The sequence below is a fragment of the Saccopteryx bilineata genome, chromosome 3 (genome assembly GCF_036850765.1).
Source record: "Saccopteryx bilineata isolate mSacBil1 chromosome 3, mSacBil1_pri_phased_curated, whole genome shotgun sequence".
NCBI classification, from domain to species: domain Eukaryota; kingdom Metazoa; phylum Chordata; class Mammalia; order Chiroptera; family Emballonuridae; genus Saccopteryx; species Saccopteryx bilineata.
The window spans coordinates 268,669,470-268,697,357 of record NC_089492.1 but is presented as its reverse complement, the minus strand read 5'-3'; the positions used below and the strand labels follow the sequence as shown (position 1 = coordinate 268,697,357).

Sequence of the window (27,888 nt, the reverse complement as noted above, 5' to 3'; positions counted from 1 at the left end):
TGAACCCCTATTTGGACACTTGGGGGGTTCTTACCACCCAAAGAAAGGTTATATCACTTACCCCTTTAAACCTGAGTCAATGCCATTAGCTCTGTATATCCTTTGTTCACAACTAGCACTATTTTTTTGGAAAGGGGCTAGGAAACAAAGGATCTGGCAAGAATCTCTGGTTAGGATCAAGTTATGAGGGGAAATAACCCAAATGTCCATTAACTGAGGAGTGGATAAACAAAATATGGTTCATCCATATAACAGACTATTACTCAGCCATAAAAAAGGAATGAGGTTCTGATAGGTAAAAAAAAACAACAACATGCTCGTCCTGGCTGGATAGCTTGGTTGATTAGAGCATCATCCCAAAGCACAGAGGTTACTAGTTGGATCCCTGACCAGGATAAAGAAATAGATTGATGTTCTTGTCTGTCACTTCCTCTCTCTAAAATCAGTAAAATAAGCATTAAAAAACAAACATGCTAAATGAAAAACATTAGATGCACAGGGCAATTTTGTATGATTCCATTTATATGAACTGTCCAGAATAGGCAAACACATAGAGACAATTAGTGTTTCCCTAGGATTGGGAAGTTATTGCTAAGGGGTACAGGTGTTTTGAGGGAGATGAAAATGTTCTGGAATTAGATAATAGTGATAATTGCATAACCTTGTAAGTAAAATAAAACCCACTGAATTTTACACCTTAAAAGTGTGAATTTTATGGTATGTGAATTATATCTCAAAAAAAAAAAAAGGCAGAGAGGAAAGCTGTGGCCTAATCACTGCTCTTAGAATAAAACCCCAGTTGTTTTTCTGTTTTGTTTTTTTAGAGAAACAGGGAGAGAAAGACAGGAACATCAAGCTGCTCTTGTGTGTGTCCTGACTGGGGAATCGAATTGGCAACCTTTGCACTCTGAGATGATGCTCTAACCAACTGGGCTATCCAGCCAGGGCTTAATTTTTTTTAATTGATTGATTGATTTTTTAGAGAGACAGTGAAAGGGAGAGCGGGGAGGAAGGGAAGCATTCATTTGTTGTTCCACTCAGTCGTGTATTCATTGGTAAAACCCCAATTTTAAACAACCTACAAGGCCCTCATGACCGGTCCCTGCTTCCTCTCCTAAACAAACAAGTAAAATGTATAGTATATCAGATGGTGTTAAGTTCTATGAAGAAACAACTACAGCAGCAAAAAAAGGCAGAGCAAGCAATCAGACAGTTGTGGTGGCAGGGGATTTATGTAAAGTGGTTCAGGAAAGGCCTTCCTGATGAAGGTGACTATAGTCACAGGCTTGAAAGAGGCAAGGGAATGAGCAATACAAATAATTATTTTAAGTGCTTGATCTGTACTTGACTCACTCTACTCCAGCCAAATTAGGCTTCTCTTTGAACCAGTGTTCTTTCTCTCCTCTGGGTCTTGATCTGGGTTTCTTCTACTTGAAATGTCCCACCCCACCCCACCACCCTTCTTCCTCTGGTTAACTTCCACCCCTGCTGTTCCTGGAAAGAGCAGGAACCTATGTGGAGTGAAGAGAGATGTGAATCCTTCAGGATACAGTTTAAGAGTTTGCTTCCTCAGTCTTCCCTTTCACTCGCCCCAGCCCCCAATTTCCTTTCAAAGTCCCATGTATAGCAACTTCCAGTACTTCCTTCAACTGTAATTAAGTGTTTAAATCATAAGTCATTCTTAACGTCTGATTCCCTCCAAACAGCTCTGGAAGGGCAAGGCCTTGACGTATCCCCAGAGTCTAGCATCGCGCCCGGCACATAATAGGGTAGTTGGGTGGGGGTCCTGGATTCAAAGTCTAGTTCAACACAGGTAGGTGCATACAGGAGGTAAGCCCAATGTGACTTCTGTGGTACCCAGAAAACTGACTGACTGACCGACCAGCAGCGAGGACTGCAGGCTCACAGCTCCCTGGGCCCGGCCCCATACACTTAGGATCCCGCAGTGGCGCTCAGGATCTCTGAAACTCGGGTCCCAGTCCCCAACAATGCGTTTCCAACTCCAAGGCCCGACCTGCAGGTTCCGGGTGACAAGGTGCAGCTTTTCTTCTGGGCTTGGAGCATCCCCCATGGTTCTGTCGCCCCCGTACCCTTGCTCAGACTGGCACCCGCGCCCTTTCCTCGGTCGCCGCCGCCGCCGCCGCCGGGTGCTGGGAAGCGTGCTGGGAAACGTACTGTGGGTACAATTCGGTTGCATCAGCTGAGCTCGTCGCTCGGCCTGCTCGGCCTGGACCCTTCGCTAGAAAGCAGTCGGAAGTCAGGAGCAGCAGAAAGTCGAGCTGATCGATGAGACGAGAAGAGGTGGAGCTAGTAGTTGGGGTAGGCGGCACGGAGGGCGGGGTTGCAGCGCCTGCACGAGGCTCCACCCTGAGAGGCGGGGCGTTTCCCTGCCAATCACTGCCTGTCTGCCCTCCCCCCTGGCGCTGCCCGGGCTGCCTCGGGGTGGGGGAGGTCGGGGAGAGGGGCGATAAAATGGCGCAGGGGGCGGAGTGAGGCGAGGTCTTTTGCCCAGCTTTCGGTCCCGCTTCCGGAGGTGAAGAGCGGGAGGGGCTAGGGGGTTGGCATTTCCCGGCTGGGAGGAGGATGGGGGCGCCTGTTGCTTCTTCAGGGGACCGAGTACGCCGTCCGTCCCGTTGAGGGGTTGGGAGGTCCTCTCCCTGCTGAGAGAAGGGCTCGTTTTCGTTCCTGAGGTGATGGCGGCGGAAGGGGGGGAGTGTCCCTGCCCCCACCTCCACGTCGGCGGGCTACCGGTGCCCCTCACCCTGCTGAGGAAAAGGGAGGCGGTGTGGCGGCCTGAGAGGCGAGGAGCGACGTCGGCTCTGCCAGCCCCGGAGGGTGGGGAAGGATGGAAGTGTAGGCGGTGGGCGATGCCGCTGTGCTGCTGCCTCCTGCCCCACTGGCGCGAGGGTGTAGCTAGGGAGGAGATGGAGGTCTTCCTGCTGCACCTGGGGGGCGGAGAGGATGACCTGCCTTCGGGAGGCGCAGGGGCGAGTAGCCATCCTCTAGTAGAGGGGTGCGGGCGCTGGCCTGGCGACCCGCCGGTTTTGCCCCTGCTGGGGGAGGGGCGGGAATCGAGCCCATGCTCCTCCCGCCTTCCATCAGGAGGCGGGAATTCTTGGTCTTTCTCGAGGAAGGAGGGGGAAGTGCGAAGGCCCTGCCCCGGGCGATGCTTTGCAAGCGGTTCTGGCATTTCTAAGGGAGGTGGGGAGGTCGAGCGGCAACCCCCGAAGGATGGCTTGGGTCCACCTTTCCTACCGCGCTCAAGGAGTGGAGGGGCCCCACCAGTGCCTTCCTGGGCCCGAGGGAAGGCAGTCGGCACCCAGAGTGGGCCCTGGAAGGGGCCCAGGAAGTGATTGAGTTGCCCACCTGCTGCCCGCGCCTGACCTCCAGTTTCTTGTGGATGTGTTAGAGACTCCAAGCCTTAGCAAACCTAAGTTACTATTTTTTTGAAAATTTTTCTTTTTAAAGAGAAACCTGTTGCTGCAGTTTAGATATTTGGTCTCTCATGCTTATGTGGGAGGAGAGTCCTGGGGCCCTTATCTAGTAAAATATTACTGACAGCAGAGATGTTGAGCTCTGGGTGGTTTTTCTGCCTTACAGCTTTTTCAGTTACCTCAGAGGGAGTTGCACAATACTTACAAATAATTTCAGTTCACTTTGATTTTGTTTCAACGTTCTGCCCCTTTTATGGAGTGGTAAAACCGACTGAGTGCCTTTTGTGTAATGTGCCTCGCATGTATTGCATTTGGGCAAGGTTGGCAATCAAAGGCCAGTAAGGAAGTCCCGACAATTGAAAATAATGCTTGCCCTTGGCCACGTCTGTCGGATCCAGTCTGGTAATGCTCTTGCTTTTAGGGCCTTGATAGAAGGATATGGGATTGTGTCTGGTGCTGCAGTTTTAGCGGCCTGAATAAAAGCTTTGTGCTCTAAGGCAGTAGGTTGCTTAGGAATGATAAAAATAGAAGGGGAACCAGTTTCTGAGGTGGCAACCAGGAGGTTAGAGAACAGCGAGGGCAGGGCTGGCGTGGTAAACTGAAGGTGTGAAGAAGGGGGTGGACAGGTGACAGACATGGAAGGACAGAATAGGGTCACAGGAAGGATGGGGAGCAGAGGAATTAAGAGAGAGATGGGAGATGGGGGAAATAGTCTTCCTTTAAAAAATAAAGAGATCTTCATATTTTTAGTGGAGGTTACAGAGTAAGTGCCAAGAAAGGCAGGTGATGGGAGAATGGCAGACAGAAGTACTAAGGTTGTCTTGTGGAACTTCACTTTAGAACTTCCAATTTTATCTGAGACACACCCCCTCCCCCAGTAAATTCATTAAATATCAACCTTCATTAGTATAGGGTTTTTAGGTATAGAGTGCTGTCATAAACTTGCCCTCATTTCATCCTTATGATAGTTCATGTTTGAGGTTAACAGTGAATAATTCCCATTTTCCAGATTAGTGTTCTTATCTGTATTAAGAGACTTCTAGTGAACTGAAATTTCTGAATTTGTTTAGTTCCTTTGTATAAGATACTTATTAATTTGCAGAATTTGCCTGTTTGGATGTCCATACAGCCTGGTATTTAGTGACAAAATGGTGGAATGCTGGGTTAAACTAGAAGAGATAAGAGCATACTGTATAATTTTAACAATTGAGGACTAGGGGAAGTTGCTTACCAATTTAGCACTCTTTTTTCCTAACATTCCTATGCTTCTCTTAAGATTCTTACGGGATTAAAGAGGTGATGAGATTGGGGTGGAATATTATCTACAGCCACTGCTTATTTAGTTTTTACATTGTGCCTGCAATATGCTAAGTGCTTTATATTCATGATCTCATTTAATTCCTCCAACAACCCCATGAGGCACATATTATGATGCTCCCTATTTTACAGGAGAGGACATTTAAAACTTCAGACTGTAATCATTTTTTTTTTTTTTTTGTATTTTTCTGAAGCTGGAAACGGGGAGAGACAGTCAGACAGACTCCCGCATGCGCCCAACCGGGATCCACCCGCACGCCCACCAGGAGCGACGCTCTGCCCACCAGGGGGCGATGCTCTGCCCCTCCAGGGCATCACTCTGCCGCGACCAGAGCCACTCTAGCGCCTGGGGCAGAAGCCAAGGAGCCATCCCCAGCGCCCGGGCCATCCTTGCTCCAATGGAGCCTTGGCAGCGGGAGGGAGAGAGAGAGACAGAGAGGAAGGAGGGGAGGGGGGTGGAGAAGCAAATGGGCGCTTCCCCTATGTGCCCTGGCCGGGAATCGAACCCGGGTCCCCCGCACGCCAGGCTGACGCTCTACCGCTGAGCCAACCAGCCAGGGCCCAGACTGTAATCATTTAAATGAGAGAAGCATCCACTTATTTCACTAGTTGCATTTAGTTGTGTACTCATTGATTCTTTCTTCTATGTGCCCTGACCAGGGGTGGAACCTGCGACTGCTGGCATGCCAGGTCAACGCTTTATCCACTGAGCTACCTGGCCAGGGTCTTGACCTCTAGTTTTAAAGTGTTTTTATTATTAAATATTTCAAGCATCTAAAAATGATAGGAATGAATACCAACAGTAATGAATACCATTATACCCACCATTCAGCTTTATCTTATGTTGCCATATTTATTTTACGTCTTTTATTTCTTTTTTATGATTGATTTTAGAGAGAGAAGCATTTATTTGTTGTTCCACTTAGTGGGGCATTCAATGGTTGCTTCCCATATGTGCCCAATAGGGAATGGAACCCCCAACCTTGGTGTTTTGGGATGATGCTATAACTGACTGAGCTAACTGGCCAGGGTTTGTGTGTTTGTTTGTTTTTTAAGAAATAAAACATTACAGCCTGACCTGTGGTGGCGCAGTGGATAAAGCGTCAACCTGGAAATGCCGGGGTCGCCGGTTCGAAACCCTGGGCTTGCCTGGTCAGGGCACATATGGGAGTTGATGCTTCCAGCTCCTCCCCCTTCTCTCTCCCGGTCTCTCCTCTCTCTCCCTCTCTGTCTCTCTCTTCTCTCTCCTCTCTAAAAATGAATAAATTAAAAAAAATTTAAAAAAAAAAAAAAAAAAAAAAAAGAAATAAAACATTACAAATAGAATTGAAGCTCGTATGCCCCCTTTCCATTCCTCTTCCCACAACTAGCCAGAGATAGGCACTGTCCTGAATTTGGTATTTCTTATTCCTATGCATGTTTTTAAAATTTAATGATAACTGTATCTATGCATACACAATTTATGGTATTGTTTTTTTTAACAAATAACTTGCAAGAGAAAATGAGGAATCTGTAGATTAAAATGCAAGACATATAGACCAAATGCAACGTATGGATCTTATTTGGATACTGAATTTTTTAAATATTCAAAAAAATGTGACATTTATAACATAATTGGAAATCTGAACTGGCTATCTTATGATAAGGAATTCTTGTTATTTACAGATGAAATGATGTGATGCCTGGGATTTGCTTCCGAATAATCCGGTAAAAGGGGGGGGGGTAGATGGGGTAAGATGAGCTATCTGTTGATGATAGTTGTTGGGGCTGGGTGATGGGTATGTGGGGGTTCATTATGCTATTATATTATTTTCATATATGTTTTAAACTATAAGTATGTTTTAAAATGAGGAACTGAAATTTTGAAGAGAATGATTTGTGCAAGTTCAAAACTATATGTTTTGGGTATTGTTTTGCATGCATTTGTTCCCAGCCCTTTTGGAACGTTCTGTGAGAGAAGCTCAGAAGAGCCAGCTCTGTGGCTCTGGCTATCATATAGCATAGGAATGGATGTTTTCAGTGGTTGTGAAGAACTTGGCCCTATGTGTTCACAGTAAAGTAATGTTGTTTCTCTTCCATTGAGGTTTGGCCACATTGAGAGGTAATTCTCATGTTCTTCCATTCTGCCTGAGAAGTCAAGGGAAATCTGTGCCTACTAAGGTGGTTTAAATTATTTTTGCCGGCCCTGGCCCGTTGGCTCAGCGGTAGAGCATCGGCCTGGTGTGCAGGAGTCCCGGGTTCGATTCCCGACCAGGGCACACAGGAGAAGCGCCCACCTGCTTCTCCACCCTTCCCCTTCTCCTTCCTCTCTGTCTCTCTCTTCCCCTCCCGCAGCCGAGGCTCCATTGGAGCAAAGATTGCCTGGGCGCTGAGGATGGCTCTGTGGCCTCTGCCTCAGGCGCTAGAATGGCTCTGGACGCAACAGTGACACCCCAGAGGGGCAGAGCATCGCCCCCTGGTGGGCATGCTGGGTGGATCCCGGTCAGGCGCATGCGGGAGTCTGTCTGACTGCCTCCCCGTTTCCAGCTTCGGAAAAATGAAAAAAAATAATAATTTTTGCCAAAGCAACAAAAACCCTCATTGATGTCCACATCTTTCATGTATATTAGAGGGTGTAGTGAATTTAAAAACCTCTGCTATTTGCTAACTGACCCTGGGCAAGTCTGTCACGGGTGGTAGAAAAAAAAACAAAAAACATTGCCTTTGGAATTGGACCTGAGTTTGTATCATTGTTCTAGATCATCATTAGTTCTGTATTAGTTAAGTTACTTTATGCTTCTGTCTTTAGTTTCCCAAGAGTAAAAATCCATGGAATTCTTCATTTGGTCAAGCAGGTGCTTAGCCTAGACCTTTTGGAAGGAGTTGGGAGTAAAAGTGGGGGCAGGGGCTCCGAAAGGGCTTCTCAGAAATGTAGCTGCTTAACCCCAGTGCCTGTGATACGTGTGCTTAACAACCACAAACTTGAAGTAAAAAAGAAGTTTCCAAGAGTAAACTTTTCTTACTTCTGCCTAAAGAAATAACTATAAAAAACTCAGTGAGCAGAAAAATTACTTTTCTCTTCATAGAGGAACCTACTTCAGTGCCTGGAACTCTCACAATAATTGCTAGTTAAATAAGAGAAAAGTCTTAGTAGTTCTGAGTTTAAATACAACAGAAACCTTAGTTTCTTTGATAAGATCTATGTTACAGCCCTGGCCGGTTGGCTCAGCGATAGAGCGTCGGCCTAGCGTGCGGAGGACCCGGGTTCGATTCCCGGCCAGGGCACACAGGAGAAGCGCCCATTTGCTTCTCCACCCCTCCGCCGCGCCTTCCTCTCTGTCTCTCTCTTCCCCTTCCGCAGCCAAGGCTCCATTGGAGCAAAGATGGCCCGGGCGCTGGGCTCTGTGGCGTCTGCCTCAGGCGCTAGAGTGGCTCTGGTCGCAATATGGCGACGCCCAGGATGGGCAGAGCATCGCCCCCCTGGTGGGCAGAGCATCGCCCCTGGTGGGTATGCCGGGTGGATCCCGGTCGGGCGCATGCGGGAGTCTGTCTGACTGTCTCTCCCTGTTTCCAGCTTCAGAAAAATGAAAAAAAAAAAAAAAAGATCTATGTTACAGAGTTGAGTTGAGTTAAATTAAGGTTGTAAAATGTCTCACACTGCCTGATTTATATAATAGGTACTTAATATTTTTTCCCTTTCTGTCCTACCTCATTTGTAAGATGAGTAAGTTTAACTAGTTCCTTCTTTTATTTATTATCTCCCTTTTTATTGAAATATAATTGACACTTACTGCATTTCCCCATGTGTGAGACGCACCTTTCCCCAAAAAATTTATGGTCTAAACACTGGGTGTGTCTTATACACTGGTTGTAGAAGTGTGGCATTTCAAATGCCATAGATGGAACTGAGGCCGAGGCTATATATGAAGACAATGATTTGTCCTCAGACACAGATGAGGACAGGCTAATGGATTGGAGTTTTGACAGTGATGAGTTATATGAATTTTATGATGAATAAAACTTGAATTCAATAACTTTATGTAATACAATTTATTTCAAATTTCGGGACCCAAAATTAAGGTGTGTCTTATACATGGGAGCATCTTATACATGGGTAACATTGTATTAGTTTAGGGCAGTGGTTCTCAAACTTTTTGAGGTTGGGGCACATTTAAAATCCTACAAATAGTCTGACCAGGCGGTGGCACAGTGGTTAGAGCGTTGGACTGGGATGCCGAGGACCCAGGTTCGAGACGCCGAGGTTGCCAGCTTGAGCGTGGACTCATCTGGTTTGAGCAAAGCTCACCAGCTTGGACTCAAGGTCACTGACTCTAGCAAGGGATTACTTTCGATCTGCTGAAGGCCCGCAGTCAAGGCACATATGAGAAAGCAATCAATGAACAACTAAGGAGTCGCAATGTGCAAGGAAAAACTAGTGATTGATGCTTCTCATCTCTCTCTGTTCCTGTCTTGTCTGACCCTGTCTATCCCTCTCTCTCTATCTCTTTAAAAAATAAAATAAAAATCCTACAAATAATTGTAGGCGCACTATATACAAATTTCTGAGAAATATGTTATAAGTCAAATATTAAAGAAAAAAATATAAAGTCCAAGCATGCTTTTATGGTAATTAAATGAAATAAATGCGACAAAATTAAATTTATTCTGACATTAAAAAAACATTTTTGGGCCCTGTCCGGTTGGCTCAGTGGTAGAGCGTCGGCCTGGCGTGCGGAAGTCCCGGGTTTGATTACCGGCAGGGCACACAGGAGAAGTGCCCATCTGCTTCTCCACCCCTCCCCCTCTCCTTCCTCTCTGTCTCTCTCTTCCCCTCCCGCAGCCGAGGCTCCATTGGAGCAAAAGATGGCCCGGGCGCTGGGGATGGCTCCTTGGCCTCTGCCCCAGGCCCTAGAATGGCTCTGGTTGCAGCAGAGCGACACCCCCTGGTGGGCGTGCCGGGTGGATCCTGGTCGGGCGCATGCGGGAGTCTGTCTGACTGTCTCTCCCTCTTTCCAGCTTCGGAAAAATGAAAAAAAAAAAAACCAAAACATTTTTATGTTACATTTGTTGAGTTATGCTTTTTAAATTTATTTATTTATTTTATTTATTTATTTATAGAGAGAGGGATAGATAGGGACAGACAGACAGGAACAGAGAGAGGAGAAGCATCAATCATCAGTTTTTCATTGTGACACCTTAGCTGTTCATTGATTGCTTTCTCATATGTGCCTTGACCATGGGCCTTCAGCAGACCAAAAAACCCCTTGCTCAAGCCACTGACCTTGGGTCCAAGCTGGTGAGCTTTTTGCTCAAGCCAGATGAGCCCACGCTCAAGCTGGCGACCTGGAGGTCTCGAACCTGGGTCCTTCTGTATTCCAGTCCAACGCTTTATCCATTGTGCCACTGCCTGGTCAGGCTGAGTTATGCTCTTTAGAATTCATAAAAAAGAAGGGTTAAAAAATAAACGACAAAAAAGTTATCTTTTTATATATATAGATACATTCTTAATAAGATTTAGTAAATTTGGCAGGTCCTGGCGCGAATGTGTTAAGTTTTTTCATTCTTGTGTATATGAGAAACATGAGCCTGATGTGTCCTAGCGATTTCTTCAATGTTTGGGCATATATTTGAAAGGCAAACTCCCATTTCCTTGTCAATATATTGAAGAATTCCTCTCTTTTTACTCTTTAATTGTGTTGAGTGCAGAAAACCCCCACCATACATATCATCCTAATTTTACACCAAACAAAGGATAGAAGAAACTTGCCTCCAGTCTTTCCAGGGAACATGGGGGTAGTGTAAACAATCCAGCACCACAACTTAACAGCCTTTTGTAACCTAATCAGGCAAGTGAGGTGAGGGTTGGCAGACTGTCAGCTTACAGCCAATTCCCCACACCTCTGTCCCCCCCCCCCATTTTTTTTTGTGTGTGACAGAGACAGAGTCAGAGAGAGGAACAGACAGACAGGAAAGGAGAGAGATGAGAAGCATCAATTCTTCGTTGCAGCACCTTATTTGTTCATTGATTTCCTTCTCGTATGTGCCTTGACCAGCAGACTAAGTGACCCCTTGCTTGAGCCAGCGATCTTGGATCCAAGCTGCTGAGCTTTGCGCAAACCAGATGAGCCCGCACTCAAGCTGGCGACCTCGGAGTCTCGAACCTGGGTCCTCAGCATCCTAGTCCGCCACTCTATCCACTGCGCCACTGCCTGGTCAGGCTGTCCCCCAAAAAATCTAAACTCCAAAAACCCTGTTGGTTTTTTGGTCCCCAACAGGCACATATTTCTCTGGAATACCATAGGGCACACCTGGAAATCTTCTAGGGCGCACACTTTGAGAACCACTGAACTAAAGTCATGCAACTATGAGCTGATGCTTCTCATCTCTCTTCCTCTCTCTTTCAAGAAGAACCAAAAAAACAAAAACACCAAAATGCTAACAGTGCCTAACTGGGCTCAAGCCAGAGATCTTGCACTCAAGCCAGCAACCTCAGGGTCCTCTGTGTCCCAGGCCAATGCTCTATCCATTGTGCCATTGCCTGGTCAGGCAGTGGTGTTTAATTTTAAATGTCTTCCTGGCAAGATTATACATTCTTTGAAATTACATAGCTTGACCTGTGGTGGCACAGTGGATAAAGCATTGACATGGAATGGTGAGGTCACTGGTTCTAAACCCTGGGCTTGCCTAGTCAAGGCACATATGGGAGTTGATGCTTCCTGCTCCTCCCCCTGTCCCTCCCCTTCCCTCTCTTCCTCTCTTCCTCTCTCCCCCTCCCTCTCCCTCTCCCCCCTCTTTCTCTCTCTCCTCTCCCTCCATCTCTCTTCCTCCCTCTCTCCCTCCCTCTTTTCCCCTTTCTCCCCCCTCCCACCTCTCTAAAATGAAATAAAATTTAAAAAAATTATATAGGGACATTATCTAGCTCAGTACTGTGTCATGGTAGTAGCTCAGAAAATGTTTTCTGTAAGAATGCATGAACTAAAGCGAAAATTCTCGGTGTGGTATGGAGGGAAGTGGGGTAGGCAAAATTCACAGTTAAAAGGCTATACTGAATTTTCCAAATTAATTGAGTTTAGTGTTGAATCATTTCTTATAGCTTCTCAGGTATTGATATAATATGTAAAATACTAGCTTTCTATCATTTCTCCCATCTAGAGAATACTCTTTTAAATCTTTCTTTAGCTGTTTTAAAATTAGGTGTTAGTTACACAAGTAATATATAAATATTCAAATGGAAAAATAAAATGAGACTAAAATCTATCCTTGCATGACCTGTGGTGGCGCAGTGGGTAAAAGCATTGACCTGGAACACTGAGGTCACCGGTTCAAAACCCTGGGCTTCCCTGGTCAAGGTACATGTGGGAGTTGATGCTTTCTACTCCTCCCTCCTTCTCTCTCTGTCTTCTCTCTCTAAAATGAATAAATAAAATCTTAAAAATATATATCTATCCTTGACCTCTGTCAATCTTTCCACAGGTTATAGCATTCATCAATTTTGTGTTTGTATTTTTCCCTCTTTGCATCTATGTATATCTATGGAAAATGAGACTATTGCATGTGTGGTCATGGTTAACTTTTAGATCTTGATAGAATCTTAGACATTGCCTGGTCCCCCTTTTCCATCCCTTCCCCATTTTATAAATGAAGAAACAAGTCCAAATGGGTAAGTGGCTTGCCCATGTTATATCTGGTTAGTACAGAACCAGGAGTATAACCCAAGTTTTTGGACTCCTAAGCCAGTATTCATCCTACTAGATAGAGCAAATGATATCCTTAAAGTACAAATCGTTGGAACAAAACTAGTTCCTTAGTTGCATAATTTTTCCTCTAAAGGTTTTTCTTTGATGTACTTGACTCAGAATCCAACTTTCTGGTATTTAAAAAAAAAATCAAGAGGAAAATGAATAGATGAAGCACCTTAAAAGCATAATACAGTTGACTTTGTAATTAGCAGAGTTAAAAGTGATGAGAAGATCCTCTAATTTTCTTTGTACCTGCAGGAAGGTGGGAGCAATCATTTTGACAAGTCTCCTGAAAGGAACAGCTAGGAGGAGCTGAAACCTTTTTCCATCTGGTCTCGTGGCAAAGGCAGAGATCACGCCAGCAGCTCCACACAGTATGGAAAACAATTTTTCTTGTATTCTTAAAGTTTTTTTTTTTTTAATTTCTAAAGTAATACATTTGTTCTTTTTTAAGTGTAAACTATAAAAATTCATTTTACATAACATATTTATTTTGTTTATATGTTGTAGATGTTATTCTGTGATAGTGTATACAGATCTCATTGTGTTTTTTAAATAATACAGTAGTTCTCACTTGTCCACAGGGGATATGCTCCAAGACCCCCTGCCCCCACAGTGGATGCCTAAAACTGTACTGAACCATATATATATACTATGTTTTTTCTTGTATATACATACCTTTTCACTTACTGGGAAGTACTTTACAGCTTCTCTTTGAGGAATATGAATTGCCAGCATCACTACTTTTGTGCTTTGGGGCCATTAATAAGTAAAATAAGGATTATTTGAACATTAGCACTGTGAATACAACAGTCATTTCAGTAACTGATATGACACTAAGTGACTAATGAAAGGGTAGCATATACACTGTAGATAAGCTGGACAAAAGGGTAATTCACGTCCTGACAGGACAGAGTGGGAAGACACGAGATTTCATCAGCTACTCAGAATGGTATGTGATTTAAAACTTAAGAATTATTTCTGGAATTTTCCACTTAATATTTTTGAACCTCAGTTGACTTTGGGTAACTGGAACTGCAGGTAACTGAAACTGAAAAGCTTAACTACAGATAAAGGAGGACTGCTGTGGTTGTAAAATATTCTACAGCATGAGTGTACCGTAGTTTTACTTAAGTGTTCTGCTGGTGATGGACATTTAGGTTGTCTTTAATATTTGGTGATTTTGAATAATGCTGATTTGGAAATCCTTGTAAATGTATCCATGTGCATTTGTTTAGGTATTTCTGTAGGATAAACTCCAGAAGTGAAATATCTGGGTCCAATGGTATTGCCAGATTACTATCCACAAACTATTGTGCTGACTTACACGCTCACTGTCAGTGTGCAGGTGTTTTCAATCACATCCTCACAACTGGATTATGATGTCATCTTAATTTTTACCATTTTGATAGGAAAAAAAGTATTTCATTGTTCTAATATGTATTTCCACGATTCTGGTCAAGTTAAATGTTTTTAGACTATTTTTTATGTTACAATTCACAGTGTATAGAATTTGATATGTTAGGATGCCACCAGTCTATAGAGCAGATTGAAGTTAGTATAAATATAATGGTATTTCCTGTTCCTTTCCAGATATGATGTGCTCACTAGTGCCCTCTAGGGGTTCCTTGGATGAGGATATATTGGATGACTCCTTGCTGGACCTGAGTGAAGGAGAAGAAGATGATGGCCATTTCAGTTTCACGGAGGAACAGATGCAGGAGCTCTTGAAGGATGATGATCTATCAAATGAGTATGAGGAAAATTCGTTGGATACCTGTGGACCAGTCGCTGAGACTCCTGGCCTCTTCAAATTACCACAACTAAGTACATCAGTTGGTCAGGGACCAACTCCTACAAAACCATTAAATAGACCCTTTGCACTAGAAAAGAATCCTGTAAAATTAACAGTTGTTCCACCATTTAATGCAACAGTTTGTGATGCTGTGCTTGATAAGGACAAGACTGATACATCCAAAGATATTGAAAAACCGTCCTCCCTTGGAAAGGAGATAAGAGAAAATGGTCTTAGCCCAAATAAGCGCAAACTTTGCACTAAATCTGAAGGAGTCATCCCCAATAACTCTGCCTGGGATGGGCCCTTGCTCCTTTCTCCTTCAAATAATAACTTTCAACAAACTGTCCCTGATAAAAGTATGCCTGATAGTAAGAAATCTAAACATGTATTCTCTCAGATCTTGGACCATTCAGAGACTCCTCATATAGGGTCATTCTGGAAAAATGGATCACATAAATCAAGTGGTGAAATGAAGTTACCAGTTTCCAGTTCATCAAGCAAAGTAAGTATATTTTTTCAAGGTGAAGAGAAAAATAAAATAATTTTTATTCAGAAGCTATATAGATAGAAGAGCTTTGTATTCAGACAAATTGGAATTTGAATCCTGTCTAGCACCATGAACCTGGACAGATTATTTAGCCTCTCTATTTCCTTACAGTTCTTATTTATAAATTGGAATAAATAATATTTCACGGTATAGTAAAGATTAATAAAATAATGTATTTACAGCAATATACATGATATTAAATTATCACTTACTGAATAATTACTAAGTTGATGATGATTTTACTATTATTTTTACTTTCTTTGGGCTTCAGCCTAAGTCTCAATCTTTGCTTATAATGCTATATTAGATACAGCACCAGCTCTGAGTCAGCCTGGAAAGAGCTGAAAAATCTTGGGCAATTTACTTAACTCTTTGTGTCTGATTCCCTTTCTGCCAAATGGGTTTAATAATCCCTACTGCTTAAGCTTTTTTCCCCCTCAAGATTATAGTCACTGTCTCATTTAAAGCATAGTGCCTGGTACACAGTGGGGGTCAAGGATATGCCTCTGAGACGGTTAGTTCAAGAATATTTCCATAAATATTGTGCTCAGTTTTTTTCTTATAACTAAGGACCATCTTCTGCATTTCTTCTGCTCTGAAAAAAAGGATTGTCTTGACAAGGATTCCGGGAAGCTGAAAGTCCCTGAGAGAATAGGCAAAGTCATTCCTGTTCTGCAATCCAAAACAAGGTAACAGCATAATGAAATAATTCTGGGTTCTATCTCAGTTTCTCTCCCCAGCTTCCCCAGGGTGTGGAAAAAACCTTGCCCTAGGAATAAGCATACAGTACTTGAAATTCTGTGACCACCTACTAGTGTGACCTTGGGCAAGTCAAATAATCTCCTACCTCAGTTTGTCAATAAAACAAGGCAGTTGAGCTCTTGCCTGGTAGCTCAGTTGACCTAGTGCGCCAAGATTGTGGGTTTGATCCCTGGTTGGGGCACATGCAAGAGTCAGCCAGTGAATGCATGAATGAGTGGAGCAGCAAGTTAAGATTTCTCTCTTTCTCTCTCTCTCTCTCTCTCTTCCTCTCTTCCCCACTCCTTCACCCTTTCTCTCACTAAAAACCAAACGAATTAAAAAAAAATGAGACTAATGATGCCTTCTCCACTGTCTCACAGGATTATTTTGAAGAGCAAAAAAGACATATTAGTGAAAGCACTATTTAAGTGTAAGATTTCTTTTCCTGTGTATGAGCAAGCCTGGTCACAGATATGGTAGAAAGTTAGAATAATTTTTAACAAAAATGTGAAAATATAACTATATAGAAAATCATTTAGTCATCCTTCCCAACTTGCATATAACCATCTTGGGGGAAATTCTTACAGAATTTGCAGATCTGGGTCACCTTTTCAGTCTATGCTCTTGTTCCAGGAGATGGCACTGTCTCCACATGGGCCTTTCAATTAGTAAAGCTGTGTTTTATTTTTATTATTTTTATTTATTTATTTATTTTTGTATTTTTCTGAAGCTGGAAACGGGGAGAGACAGTCAGACAGACTCCCGCATGCGCCCGACCGGGATCCACCCGGCACGCCCACCAGGGGCAACGCTCCGCCCACCAGGGGGCGATGCTCTGCCCCTCTGGTGCGTCGCTCTGCTGCGACCAGAGCCACTCTAGCGCCTGGGGCAGAGGCCAAGGAGCCATCCCCAGCGCCCGGGCCATCTTTGCTCCAATGGAGCCTTGGCTGCGGGAGGGGAAGAGAGAGACAGAGAGGAAGGAGGGGTTGGGGGTGGAGAAGCAAATGGGCGCTTCTCCTGTGTGCCCTGGCCGGGAATCGAACCCGGGTCCCCCACACGCCAGGCCGACGCTCTACCGCTGAGCCAACCAGCCAGGGCCAGTAAAGCTGTGTTTTAGATTGAGTCACATTGGCTTCCTTACAATGATACTTTAAAAAAATTTTTTAATTTATTTTTTGTATTTTTCTGAAGCTAGAAACGGGGAGAGACAGTCAGACAGACTCCCGCATGTGCCTGACCGGGATCCACCTGGCACACCCACCAGGGGGGGCCACGTTCTTCCCACCAGGGGGCGATGCTCTGCCCCTCCGGGGCGTTGCTCTGTTGCGACCAGAGCCACTCCAGCGCCTGGGGCAGAGGCCAAGGAGCCATCCCCAGCACGCGGGCCATCTTTGCTCCAGTGGAGTCTCCACTGCGGGAGGGGAAGAGAGAGACAGGAAGGAGAGGGGGAGGGGTGGAGAAGCAGATGGGCGCTTCTCCTGTGTGCCCTGGCCGGGAATCGAACCCAGGACTTCTGCACACCAGGCTGACGCTCTACCACTGAGCCAACTGGCCAGGGCTAAAAAAAATTTTTTTTATTATACAGATATATATTATGCTTTTGAAAGTTTAAAATATTACAAATCAGGCTAAAGTCCCTTTTATGTTTTTTTTCTTTTGTTTGCATAAATTTAGGAAAACTTTGACTTGCTTACAATGGAAATTATACCAGAGAACATAAGTCAGTCTACTTGGAAAGTAATAAGTTGACTATCTCAACATTCTCATCCACAGACTCCTCAGTATAGTGCAATCAATATGAATAAGGGCCCAGAGTTGTTTTTGCCAAGGTCACCAGTGTTCTAATTGTCGGATGCAGCTGGTTCTTTTCTGTCTTTACCTCATTCGATTTTTCTATGGCTCTATTAAGTTAGATATTTCCACTCTAACCTTGAATTACTCAATGAATGTTTTCCTTCTCTAGGGATTAGGTAGTCTTCACTTTCCTCTTCCTTCTGAACAGGAGGTTGTAGGTTGTATTTACTTCTTCTCTCCTTTTTCCTTTCAGCTCCGCCCTTAATTTCAGCTTTGTACTGTGTGACTAACACTATCGTCTGTCATTGAGTCTTAGTATTTTGCCTCTAAAAGTTGGTTGCTCTAACTGGTCAGTAGTACATGACTTCTGTCAATAAACATTATACTAATGACCCTAATGGACTGTTTTCCCTCCTGGTTTGCTTTGTTTCAGGACTAATGTTCCAACGTTTTCACAATCAGATCTAGAGTGGAAGAAGCAAACTTACGTCAGGAATGTCTTTGCTGACATAAAAGACTCGGTGGACTCTAACCAAGGTAACATGGTAACCAAAGGATGGCATGTAAAGATGTGATGGGACCTTTTTTTTCCAGTGTAATATAGCTTAAACTGGGAGGTTATTTTAAATTTTATTAAGTTGGTGAGAAAGATAACTTCCTAATACCTGTACAAGGCTTTTCACTTCAAGGGATTACCTAATCAGGTAATCCTCAAAGTGACTAGGCTAACCAGCATGAGAGAGAGGTCCAAAGAGCCTCATATCAGTACACGAAAAGTACATTCTCCATGACTGAGGCCTGTAACCAGATCTGTATTTTTTGTCTGAAAAATAGACCTGGGTGACCAGGGACTGCTTAGTAATCATTGATTTTTATTTGGAATTATTTATTTTCCCTATTGTCCTTAGCACTTAGTAAGAAAGCAAGCATTTCAAATTCCATCCTGCATTTTTCCATTTGAATAAAAGCTCTTGAAAGACTTTGACTGACTGCCTTTCAGATCTTTCAAGCTGAGTTATCCCTAGTTCATTAAAACCTATTGCAAACCAGCCTGACCAGGCGGTGGCGTGGTGGATAGAGCGTCGGAGGGATGCGGAGGACCCAGGTTCGAGACCCTGAGGTCGCCAGCTTGAGTACAGGCAGGCTCTTCTGGTTTGAGCAAAAGCTCACCAGCTTGGACCCAAGGTCGCTGACTTGAGCAGGGGGTTACTTGGTCTGCTGAAGGCCCACGGTCAAGGCACATATGAGAAAGCAATCACTGAATAACTAAGGTGTTGCGACAAAAAACTGATGATCGATGCTTCTCATCTCTCTCTGTCCCTGTCTGTCCCTCTCTCTGACTCTCTCTCTGTAAAAAAACAAAAAACAAAAAAACCCTATTGCAAACCAGAATGGTTAGACTATTTCTTTAGGCCTCAAGAAACTAGTTCACATTATCATTCATCTGTACTGTTGGCTGATGGTAAAACTCCTAAAGGGAAACTTGTTGGTTATACTGAAGGTACAGAGGTTAGAGATGTACTGATAAAAGAATTCCCTCTTGCCCTGACCAGATGGCTCAGTTGGTTAGAGCATTGTCTTGAAGCACAGGTTGCCAGTTCGATCCTCAGTCAGGGCACATATAGGAACAGATCGATGTTCTTGTCTATCTCTCTCCTTTCCTATCTCTCTCATACCTATAAATAAATAAAAGTTTTAAAAAAGGAAAGAAAGAAAATAAAAAGGAAAAAATTTAAAATAAAAATTCCTTCTCATAATGACCACTTCATATTCTGTCATCTTTAGTTCCTTTCTCTATTTATTTAGCAGACCTTTCTCAGGGACTTTCAGTACTGCTAGGTTTGAAGATTGAGATTGTTAAGGTAAAGAGACATGAGGTAGATGCCTGACCTGTGGTGGTGCAGTGGATTAAGGTGTCAACCTGGAACGCTGAGGTCATGGGTTCAGGACCCTGGGCTTGCCCAGTCCAGGCACATATGGGGAAGCAACTACAAGTTGATGCTTCCCACTCACCACCCCACTTTCCTCTTTCCTCTCTCTAAAATCAATACAGTTTTTTTTAAAAAAAGAGAAAGAAGTGAGGTGTAGCGTGTTGGCCCTCTGGGAATTGATAGCCAGAGAAAGAAAAGATAATTACTCTACAATATTGATTAGTGCTCTAATAGAATTATGTATAAAGTGCAGAAGGATCAAGGAAAAAGCCTTTCTGTTTGTGTTTAGAGAGAGTGGAAGTTGGGGAGGGAGTTTGCCCTTGGTAGGCTCCACAGAAAAGATAATTACTTCATTATTCTTAAGATCACTAGAGAGGGTTTCAGAAGAATTTTTGGCCAAAGATCAGAGGAGTTGCCCCTTTCTTTGACAAATATTGAATTAATTAGTGGGGGGTTTTTTTTGTTTTGTTTTATAAGGCTGTGAATTAAAGTTTTAGAACTCTTGAGGCATCAGTCAGAAGAACTTTTTATTACAGGTCCTTTTATTTTTTTACTCAAAAAATTTTGTTAAACAATCAAATACTACTCATACTGATTGCTCAGCCCTCTGGTTTTGAGAATCCTTTACTTTGAGCTATTTTACAGGTCTGGTGGAACTAGCCCCCCCCCCCCCAAGTCACTGGGTGGGGCAGATTAAAAATTTTTTCTATGTCAGCCTCTGTGCAAGAGGCTTGATCATTACTTTTTCCTTCATTATGGGACTTACTTTCTTTTTCTACCCTAGGCATTTGACAGATATATCCAGTTATACAGTTTTCTTTTGCAATTGAGGCATTTAGAAAAGACAAAAGCAATGAGCTGTTGCTCATTTTATAGCATCTCTTCCCCCATTCAGCAGTCTCTCTCCCATTTTATCACAATCTATATCCCATAAGGAACAGCTAGAGCAGCTGGTATAGAGGAAAGGCAGCATATTTTACTGGTTGGGAGAGTAGAGGCTGGTCTAAAGTTAACTTCTGGGCTCTTATCCTAGTACCATTGCTTATTGACTTTGTGATCTTGAACCAATAAAAAATCAGTAAAATGGGACAATAATGAGGCTTAGCTTATGTGAAAATTGTACATGTAAGTACAACTATAATGCATAAAATAGTATCTAGTCATAGGAGCTAACATTTATGGAATACTTGATATTAGCAAGAAAGCTTTGTTTTTTAACTGAAGTTTTTATAGATAAAATAGTATGCTCTGAGGTATTTGTTTTTAAATCTAAAAATATAAAATAAAATAATAAATCTGGAATTAGAGAAAATAGCTTTAACAAAATGATAAATGAAGCTAGCTGAGTGATGTGTATGTGGGGGTTCATTATACTATTAAATACTTTTGTGTGTATTTGAAAATTGCCATAATAAAACGTTGTTTTTTAAACATTGCGTCGTTTAGGGAATTCCTTTTTTATTTATTTATTTTCTTTTGGCGGGGGGGGGGAGAAGCAGGAAGCATCTACTCATAGTAGTTGCTTCTTGTATGTGCCTTGACCAGGCAAGTCCAGGGATTTGAACTGGTGACCTCAACATTACAGGTCACCGCTTTACCCACTGCACCACCACAGGTCAGGCCTAGGGAATTCTTTTTTGACATCTAAGAATATTTAACATTACCAGTTATTCTACAAATTTCACAGGCCTCTGGTGCTTGCTTCTGCCTTCCAAGACCCCAGTCTGCTACCAAGTTCTTGTGTCACTTCCCACTGCCCAGTGTTCCTACATCCAAAATTTAAAGATTTTCTATACCATATTGTAGAGAGCACAGAGGCATAGTCTTCATTTCTTCTCTGTTCATAAATAAATTACAGAGCAGCCAGAAGCAAAAAGAGGGAGCATAGTGCCTCCGCATTATCTTTTTGAGATGTTTAGTGCTACTTTACCTTAGAAAAGTATGTCTTTGGGTTTTTTATTAGACACAGAATTAATTAGTAAGGCAGATTTCAATGCAGTTCCTACCAATTCAGTTTGATTCTTCTTCATTGGGTTAATCATCTTTCATTTTATCAATTATTATATATTATTGATGCAGAACATAATAATATAAATTATTCCTCAACTCCATTATTCTCATATAGGTATAGTCTCTTCTTAGTTTAGCGTCACCTGGTTCTTTAATAGCATTTACAAAGAAATATCCACTAGCTGACATTCCAGCTAATGGAAAACTTTATATGAAATTTTAAGTTCTTAAAGTAGAAAATAACTATTATGAATTTCTCTTATTAATCTCCTAACAATAATTCTGTTCTGTATATCTTTGCCAAGTGATCATTGAGCTTTTGTTTAGAGTTATTTTTTTTTAATTGATTTGAGAGAGCGAGATTGATTTGGTGTCCCACCCATTTATGCATTCACTGTTTGATTCTTGCATGAGCCCTGACTAGGGGTTGAACTTGCCCTTGGAGTGTCAGGATGATACTCTGACCAAGTAAGCCACTGGCCAGGGCCTGCTTAGAGTTCTAATAATGCAAAATTCATTACCTCATGAAAGAGGCTATTCATGCTGAGGATATTCTAGTTGCTGGAAAGGTATTCCTTATATTGAGCCAAACTCTGCTCTCCTGTGATTCCCAGTGGTAGTTAATAGTCTTGCCCTTTAGAATCACAAAAAATACCTGCTCTCTTCCATTTACTTAACGTATTTGAAGGATCTTTTCATGTTAAATATCTCAACTTAAGATTTTTAGTGATTACAAAGTATATTCCATTTTGGATAATTAGGTTGTATACATTTTCATTAGTAATGCTGCAGTGAATATTCTGGTCAATAAATGTTTATGTATAATTCCTATTTCTATAGGATGAATGCCTAGAAGTGGAATTGCTGGGTAAAGTGCATAAACATTTTAAAAACTTTTGATACATGTTACCAGATTGTCCTGTCCCCCCCCCCCAAATTATATAAATTTTTTTTTTTGTATTTTTCTGAAGTTGGAACTGGGGAGGCAGTCAGACAGACTCCCACATGCGCCCAACCAGAATCCACCTGGCGCGCCCACCAGGGGGTGATGCTCTGCCCATCTGGGGCGTTGCTCTGTTGCAACCAGAGCCATTCTAGAGCCTGAGGCAGAAGCCATAGAGCCATCCTCAGCGCCCGGGCCAACTTTGCTCCAATCGAGCCTTGGCTACAGGAGGGGAAGAGAGAGACAGAGAGGAAGGAGGGGGGAGGAGTGAGAAGCAGATGGGCGCTTCTCCTGTGTGCCCTGGCCGGGAATCGAACCTGGGACTCCTGCACGCCAGGCCGACGCTCTACCACTGAACCAACCAGCCAGGGCCAAATTATATCAATTGTTATTGTCACCAATTTGATAGGTAATTATAGCATTTTGTTTTATCTTTTAACATTTTGTTTTAATAATTAGCAAGCTTAAGCATTTTTCATGTTTATTGGCAATTTATATTTAATAAAAATTTCTAAAAGTCATCTAATATCCACACTGTATTCCAGTTTCCCCAGTTGTTCCAAAAATGTCTCTTGTAAATTGTTAAAAGAGGATCTAATCAAGGTTTAGCTGTTGTCTCCTTAGTGCCCTCCTTCCCCCTAGCTCCAAACTGTTTCTTTCTCCCACTTGGCCAGCAGGCTGATACTGTGCCGCCTGCAGAGCGCACAAAGCTCCATTGAGCCCCCCAAAGCTTTGAGCTGGTCCAGAACCATGTGCACTACAGTATACTGGGCCAGCTTGCCTGTGGCCTGTACCAGATGCTGGGTGAGTTCAGAGAGGAACCCTTTTGGCACCTGGGGCACTCAGCATGATGTTGGAAAGTGGGCAAGGACTCTGACACAGGAACCAACATGTGCAAATCTCTCTCCTTAGTCTCTTAATCCAGGTCACTTGTTTTGTAAATTGCTCTGCATTTTGAATTGTATTCGTTTCCCCCCCCCTTTTTTTTTTTTGTATTTTTTCTGAGGTTGGAAATGGGAAGGAAATCAGACAGACTCCCGCATGCGCCCGACGGGGATCCACCCGGCACGCCCACCAGGGGGCGATGCTCTGCCCATCTTGGGGTAGCTCTGCCTCAATCAGAGACATTCTAGCGCGCGAGGCAGAGGCCACAGAGCCATCCCCAGCGTGCCCGGGCAAACCCTGCTCCAGTGGAGCCCTGGCTGCGGGAGGGGAAGAGAGAGACAGAGAGGAAGGAGAAGGGGAGGGGTGGAGAAGCAGATGGGCGCTTCTCCTGTGTGCCCTGGCCGGGAATCGAACCTGGGACTCCTGCACGCCAGGCTGACGCTCTACCACTGAGCCCACCTGCCAGGGCCCGTTTCCCCTTTTTTGATGTCATTTAACTTGTTCCTCTATCTTCTATATTTTCTGTAAACTGGAACTTGGGTCCAGTGGAGGGATTAAATTGAGATTAAGCAACAGGTACTGTTGTGTATTCATCCTGTATCAAATTAGGAGGTACTGCTTAATGACAGGTTGTTCCACTAAAGGTGATGCTAAGTTTGATCAGTTTGTTAAAGTGTTAACTGACATATTGCCCCATTGTAAGGTTCACTTTCCCCTTTGTAGTTAGTAAATCATCTGTGGGGTAGTGCTTTGGTACCATTTGCACATCCCATCCTACAACAATAGTTCACCTAATAGTTTCAGCATTCACTGATAATCTTTGCCAGAATCAGCTGTTACACAGAGTTGTATAGAAAGATACTCGTTTTTTAAATGTCATTGTTTCTACAATTATTAGCTAGCGGTTCTTCTATAGATTTTTTTTAGTATCTCTATTACCTCATGGATTTTTTTTTTCCTGAAAAGATTCTGTTACACACAGAAGGCATAGGGCTGGGTCTTTGGCTGCTGCCTTCCTCATGGCTGCAAGGACATTGCTGAGCTCCTCTCTCTTCCTCTTGGCACAGTTGTGTGGCCCATCCTTTTCCTGATGAACTTCACAGCCTACTCATCCTTGGAGAACTTGAGCAGCTTCATGATGGGCTGTTATAGGGGCAAAGCTGCATACCTCTGGGATCACGTTCCACGGGAACTTGGTGTGCTTGGTGAGGCTGTGCCTCGGCTTGCTCACATTCTTGGTTACCTTGTTTGGCTTTTTGAGGCCCACAGCCATGCGGTAGTGCAGAGCCATGGCTAGCGTTCTTCAATGGCTGTCACCACTGCAGCACAGGCACTGTGCTTATGGATTTTTAAAAAAAATCAATATGTAGGGGGTGGGGGGAGATATATTTGGTGGGACACTTGAATCTATATAAACACAAATTAAAATTATAAATTTAAAAAAAAGAATCTGTACAATGTGTACAAAGTGCTACACACTATAAAAAATGTGTAGTCATTATTCTTTTTTTTGTGACAGAGACAGAGAGGGACAGATAGGGACAGACAGATAGGAAGGGAAGGAGATGAGAAGCGTCAGTTTTTCATTGAGGCACCTTGTTCATTGATTGCTTTTTATATGTGCCTTGACCACGGGGCTATAGCAGACCAAGTGACCCCTTGCTCAAGCCAGTGTCCTTGGACCTCAAGCCAGCGACCTTTGGGCTCAAGCCAGCAACCATGGGGTCACGTCTGTGGGGTCAAGTCAGCAACCCCGTGCTCAAACTGGTGAGCCCACGCTCAAGCCAGATGAGGGTGTGCTCAAGCCAGTGACCTCGGGGTTTAGAATCTGGGTCCTCTACATCCCAGTCCGACACTCTATCCACTGCGCCACCGCCTGGTCAGGCTCATTATTCTTTTTGATTTGTCCCAAATTTGACCAATGGGAAGTCCTTTCAGTGCTTCTGTGGCTTCTGACAGGACCCCATTAATTTTTTTAATTGTAGTAAGAAAACATTTACCATTTTAACCATTTTTTTTTTATTTTATTTTTTAAAGATTTTATTTATTCATTATAGAGAGGAAAGAGAGAGAGAGAGAAGGGGGAAGAGCAAGAAGCGTCAACTCCCATATGTGCCTTGACCAGGCAAGCCCAGGGTTTTGAACCGGCAACCTCAGCGTTTCCAGGTTGACGCTTTATCCACTGTGCCACCACAGGTCAGGCCTAACCATTTTTAACTATATAGTTAATTCAGTAGTATTGTTTTTTAACATTGTTGTGAACAAATATCTACAAGTTTTTTTTTATCATGCAAATCTTAAACTCACTACCCATTGAAAAGAGTCTTCACTCCCTCCTGGAAGCATCTGGTAACTGCCACTTCTACTTTGTTTTTATGAATTGGACTACTTTAGATACCTCATATAAATGGAATCATACAATACTTGTCTTTTTGTGACTGACTTATTTCATTTGTATAATGACCTCAAAGTTCATCCATGGTGTAGCATGTGCTAGAAATTTCTTTTTATGGCAGAATAAAATTCCATTGTAGGCCTGACCTGTGGTGTCGCAGTGGATAAAGCGTCGACCTGGAAATGCTGAGGTTGCCAGTTCGAAACCCTGGGCTTGCCTGGTCAAGGCACATATGGGAGTTGATGCTTCCAGCTCCTCCCACCTTCTCTGTCTCTCTCTCCTCTCTCTTCCTCTCTGTCTCTCTCCTCTCTAAAAATGAATAAATAAATAAAAAAATTCCATTGTATATGTATACCACATTTTATTTTTCATTCATCCTTCAGTGGATATTTGGGTTGGTTTAACCTCTTAGCTATTGTAAATAATGCTACTATGAATGTGAGTGTGCAAATATCTCTTGAAGATTCTGCTTTCGGGTCTTTTGGATGTGTACCCAGAAGTGGGATTTCTGGGTCGTATGGGAGTTCTACTTTAAAAAATTTTTTTTTTTTTTTTTACAGAGACAGAGAGAGGGATAGACAAGGATAGACAGACAGGAACGGAGAGAGATAAGCATCAATCAACAGTTTTTTGTTGCAACACCTTAGTTGTTCATTGATTGCTTTCTCATATATGCCTTGACCGTGGGGCTACAGCTGACCAAATAACCCCTTGTTCGAGCCAGCGACCTTGGGCTCAAGCTGATGAGCTTTATTGCTCAAACCAGATGAGCCCGCGCTCAAGCTGGTGAGCTCAGGGTCTCGAACCTGGGTCCTCTGCATCCCAGTTTGATGCTCTATCCACTGTGCCACCACCTGGTCAGGCTGGGAGTTCTACTTTTAATTTAGTTTATTTTATTTGTTTAAGTGAGAGGAAGGGAGATAGACTCCCGCATGGGTCCCAACTGGCATCCACTGTCTGGGGCCAATGCTCGAATAATAGAGCTATCCTCAGAACCTGAGGCTGATGCTCAGACCAGCCAAGCTATCCTTAGCACATGGGCCAACACTCAAACCAATTGAGCCACTGGCTGTAAGAGGGGAAAAGAGAAGGGGGAGAGATAAGGGAAGAGAAGCTAATGGTTGCTTCTCATGTGTGCTCTGACTGGGGATCGAACCCAGGATGTCCGCTTGCCAGGCCAACATTCTATCCACTGACCAAACTGGCCTGGGCCTCCTTTTAGTTTTTTATAGTGCAGATCTGCTGGTGATGAAGTTTCTGCTTTTATTTACTAAGAGATTTTTTTTTAACCTTCATTAAAAAAAAAACTGGCCCTGGCCGGTTGGCTCAGCGGTAGAGCGTCGGCCTAGCGTGCGGAGGACCCGGGTTCGATTCCCGGCCAGGGCACACAGGAGAAGCGCCCATTTGCTTTTCCACCCCTCCGCCGCGCTTTCCCTCTCTGTCTCTCTCTTCCCCTCCCGCAGCCAAGGCTCCATTGGAGCAAAAGATGGCCCGGGTGCTGGGGATGGCTCTGTGGCCTCTGCCCCAGGCGCTAGAGTGGCTCTGGTCACAACATGGCGACGCCCAGGATGGGCAGAGCATCGCCCCCTGGTGGGCAGAGCGTTGCCCCTGGTGGGCGCGCCGGGTGGATCCCGGTCAGGCGCATGCAGGAGTTTGTCTGACTGTCTCTCCCTGTTTCCAGCTTCAGAAAAATGTAAAAAAAAGAAAAAAAAAACTTTATTTTGATTAATTAATTTTTTTATTTATTCATTTTAGAGAGGGGAGAGACAGAGAGACAGAGAGAGGAGAGACAGAGAGAGAGAAGGGGGGGAGGAGCTGGAAGCATCAACTCCCATATGTGCCTTGACCAGGCAAGCCCAGGGTTTCGAACTGGCGACCTCAGCATTTCCAGGTCGATGTTTTATCCCCTGCGCCACCACAGGTCAGGCAAAAAAACCTTTATTTTGAAAAATTACAGACTAATGGACTCATAAGAAGTTTCAAGGCTCACCTCAGTATTTCCCTTCCCTCAGGGATCATCACACAATTCTGAATAGTATGAAAACAATTTCATATATTCTTTCCAGTTTCTAGTTACTTATAATGGGAGGTCAGCTTCATCATCATAACTAGAAGTGGAAGTCTCTGCTTTAATTTTTATTGAAGATCAAAATAGCAAGAGTTGCCTGACCAGGTGGTGGCGCAGTGGATAGAGCACCGGACTGGGATGCGGAAGGACCCAGGTTCGAGACCCCGAGGTCGCCAGCTTGAGCGCGGGCTCATCTGGCTTGAGCAAAGAGCTCACCAGCTTGGACCCAAGGTCGCTGGCTCCAGCAGTGGGTTACTCGGTCTGCTGAAGGCCCGCGGTCAAGGCACATGTGAGAAGGCAGTCAATG

General features: G+C 43.6%; 2 protein-coding genes and 1 pseudogene across 11 annotated transcripts in view; 1 reads left to right on the top strand and 2 right to left on the bottom strand.

The window, feature by feature from the left end:
* The window catches only part of YARS1 (tyrosyl-tRNA synthetase 1), a 36,953-nt gene extending 34,620 nt beyond the window's left edge, over positions 1–2,333 (bottom strand). For 2 of the 4 annotated variants that reach the window (XM_066269757.1, XM_066269758.1), the window contains exon 1: positions 2,015–2,333. In XM_066269757.1, the coding sequence (XP_066125854.1) occupies positions 2,015–2,197 (183 nt within the window). In that variant the 5' untranslated portion in view covers positions 2,198–2,333. The remainder of the gene's footprint in view (positions 1–2,014) is intronic. The other 2 variants (XM_066269760.1, XM_066269759.1) reach the window with 2 other exon arrangements.
* An 88-nt stretch (positions 2,334–2,421) lies between these two features.
* The window catches only part of S100PBP (S100P binding protein), a 38,304-nt gene continuing 12,837 nt past the window's right edge, over positions 2,422–27,888 (top strand). The window contains exons 1-7 of one of the 7 annotated variants that reach the window (XM_066269771.1): positions 2,422–2,533; positions 6,417–6,458; positions 6,835–6,911; positions 12,728–12,843; positions 14,063–14,769; positions 15,385–15,503; positions 17,783–17,886. In XM_066269771.1, the coding sequence (XP_066125868.1) occupies positions 14,065–14,769; positions 15,385–15,503; positions 17,783–17,886 (928 nt within the window). In that variant the 5' untranslated portion in view covers positions 2,422–2,533; positions 6,417–6,458; positions 6,835–6,911; positions 12,728–12,843; positions 14,063–14,064. The other 6 variants (XM_066269768.1, XM_066269772.1, XM_066269766.1 and 3 more) reach the window with 6 other exon arrangements.
* On the bottom strand, positions 22,872–24,409 carry LOC136328766 (large ribosomal subunit protein eL36 pseudogene; annotated as a pseudogene).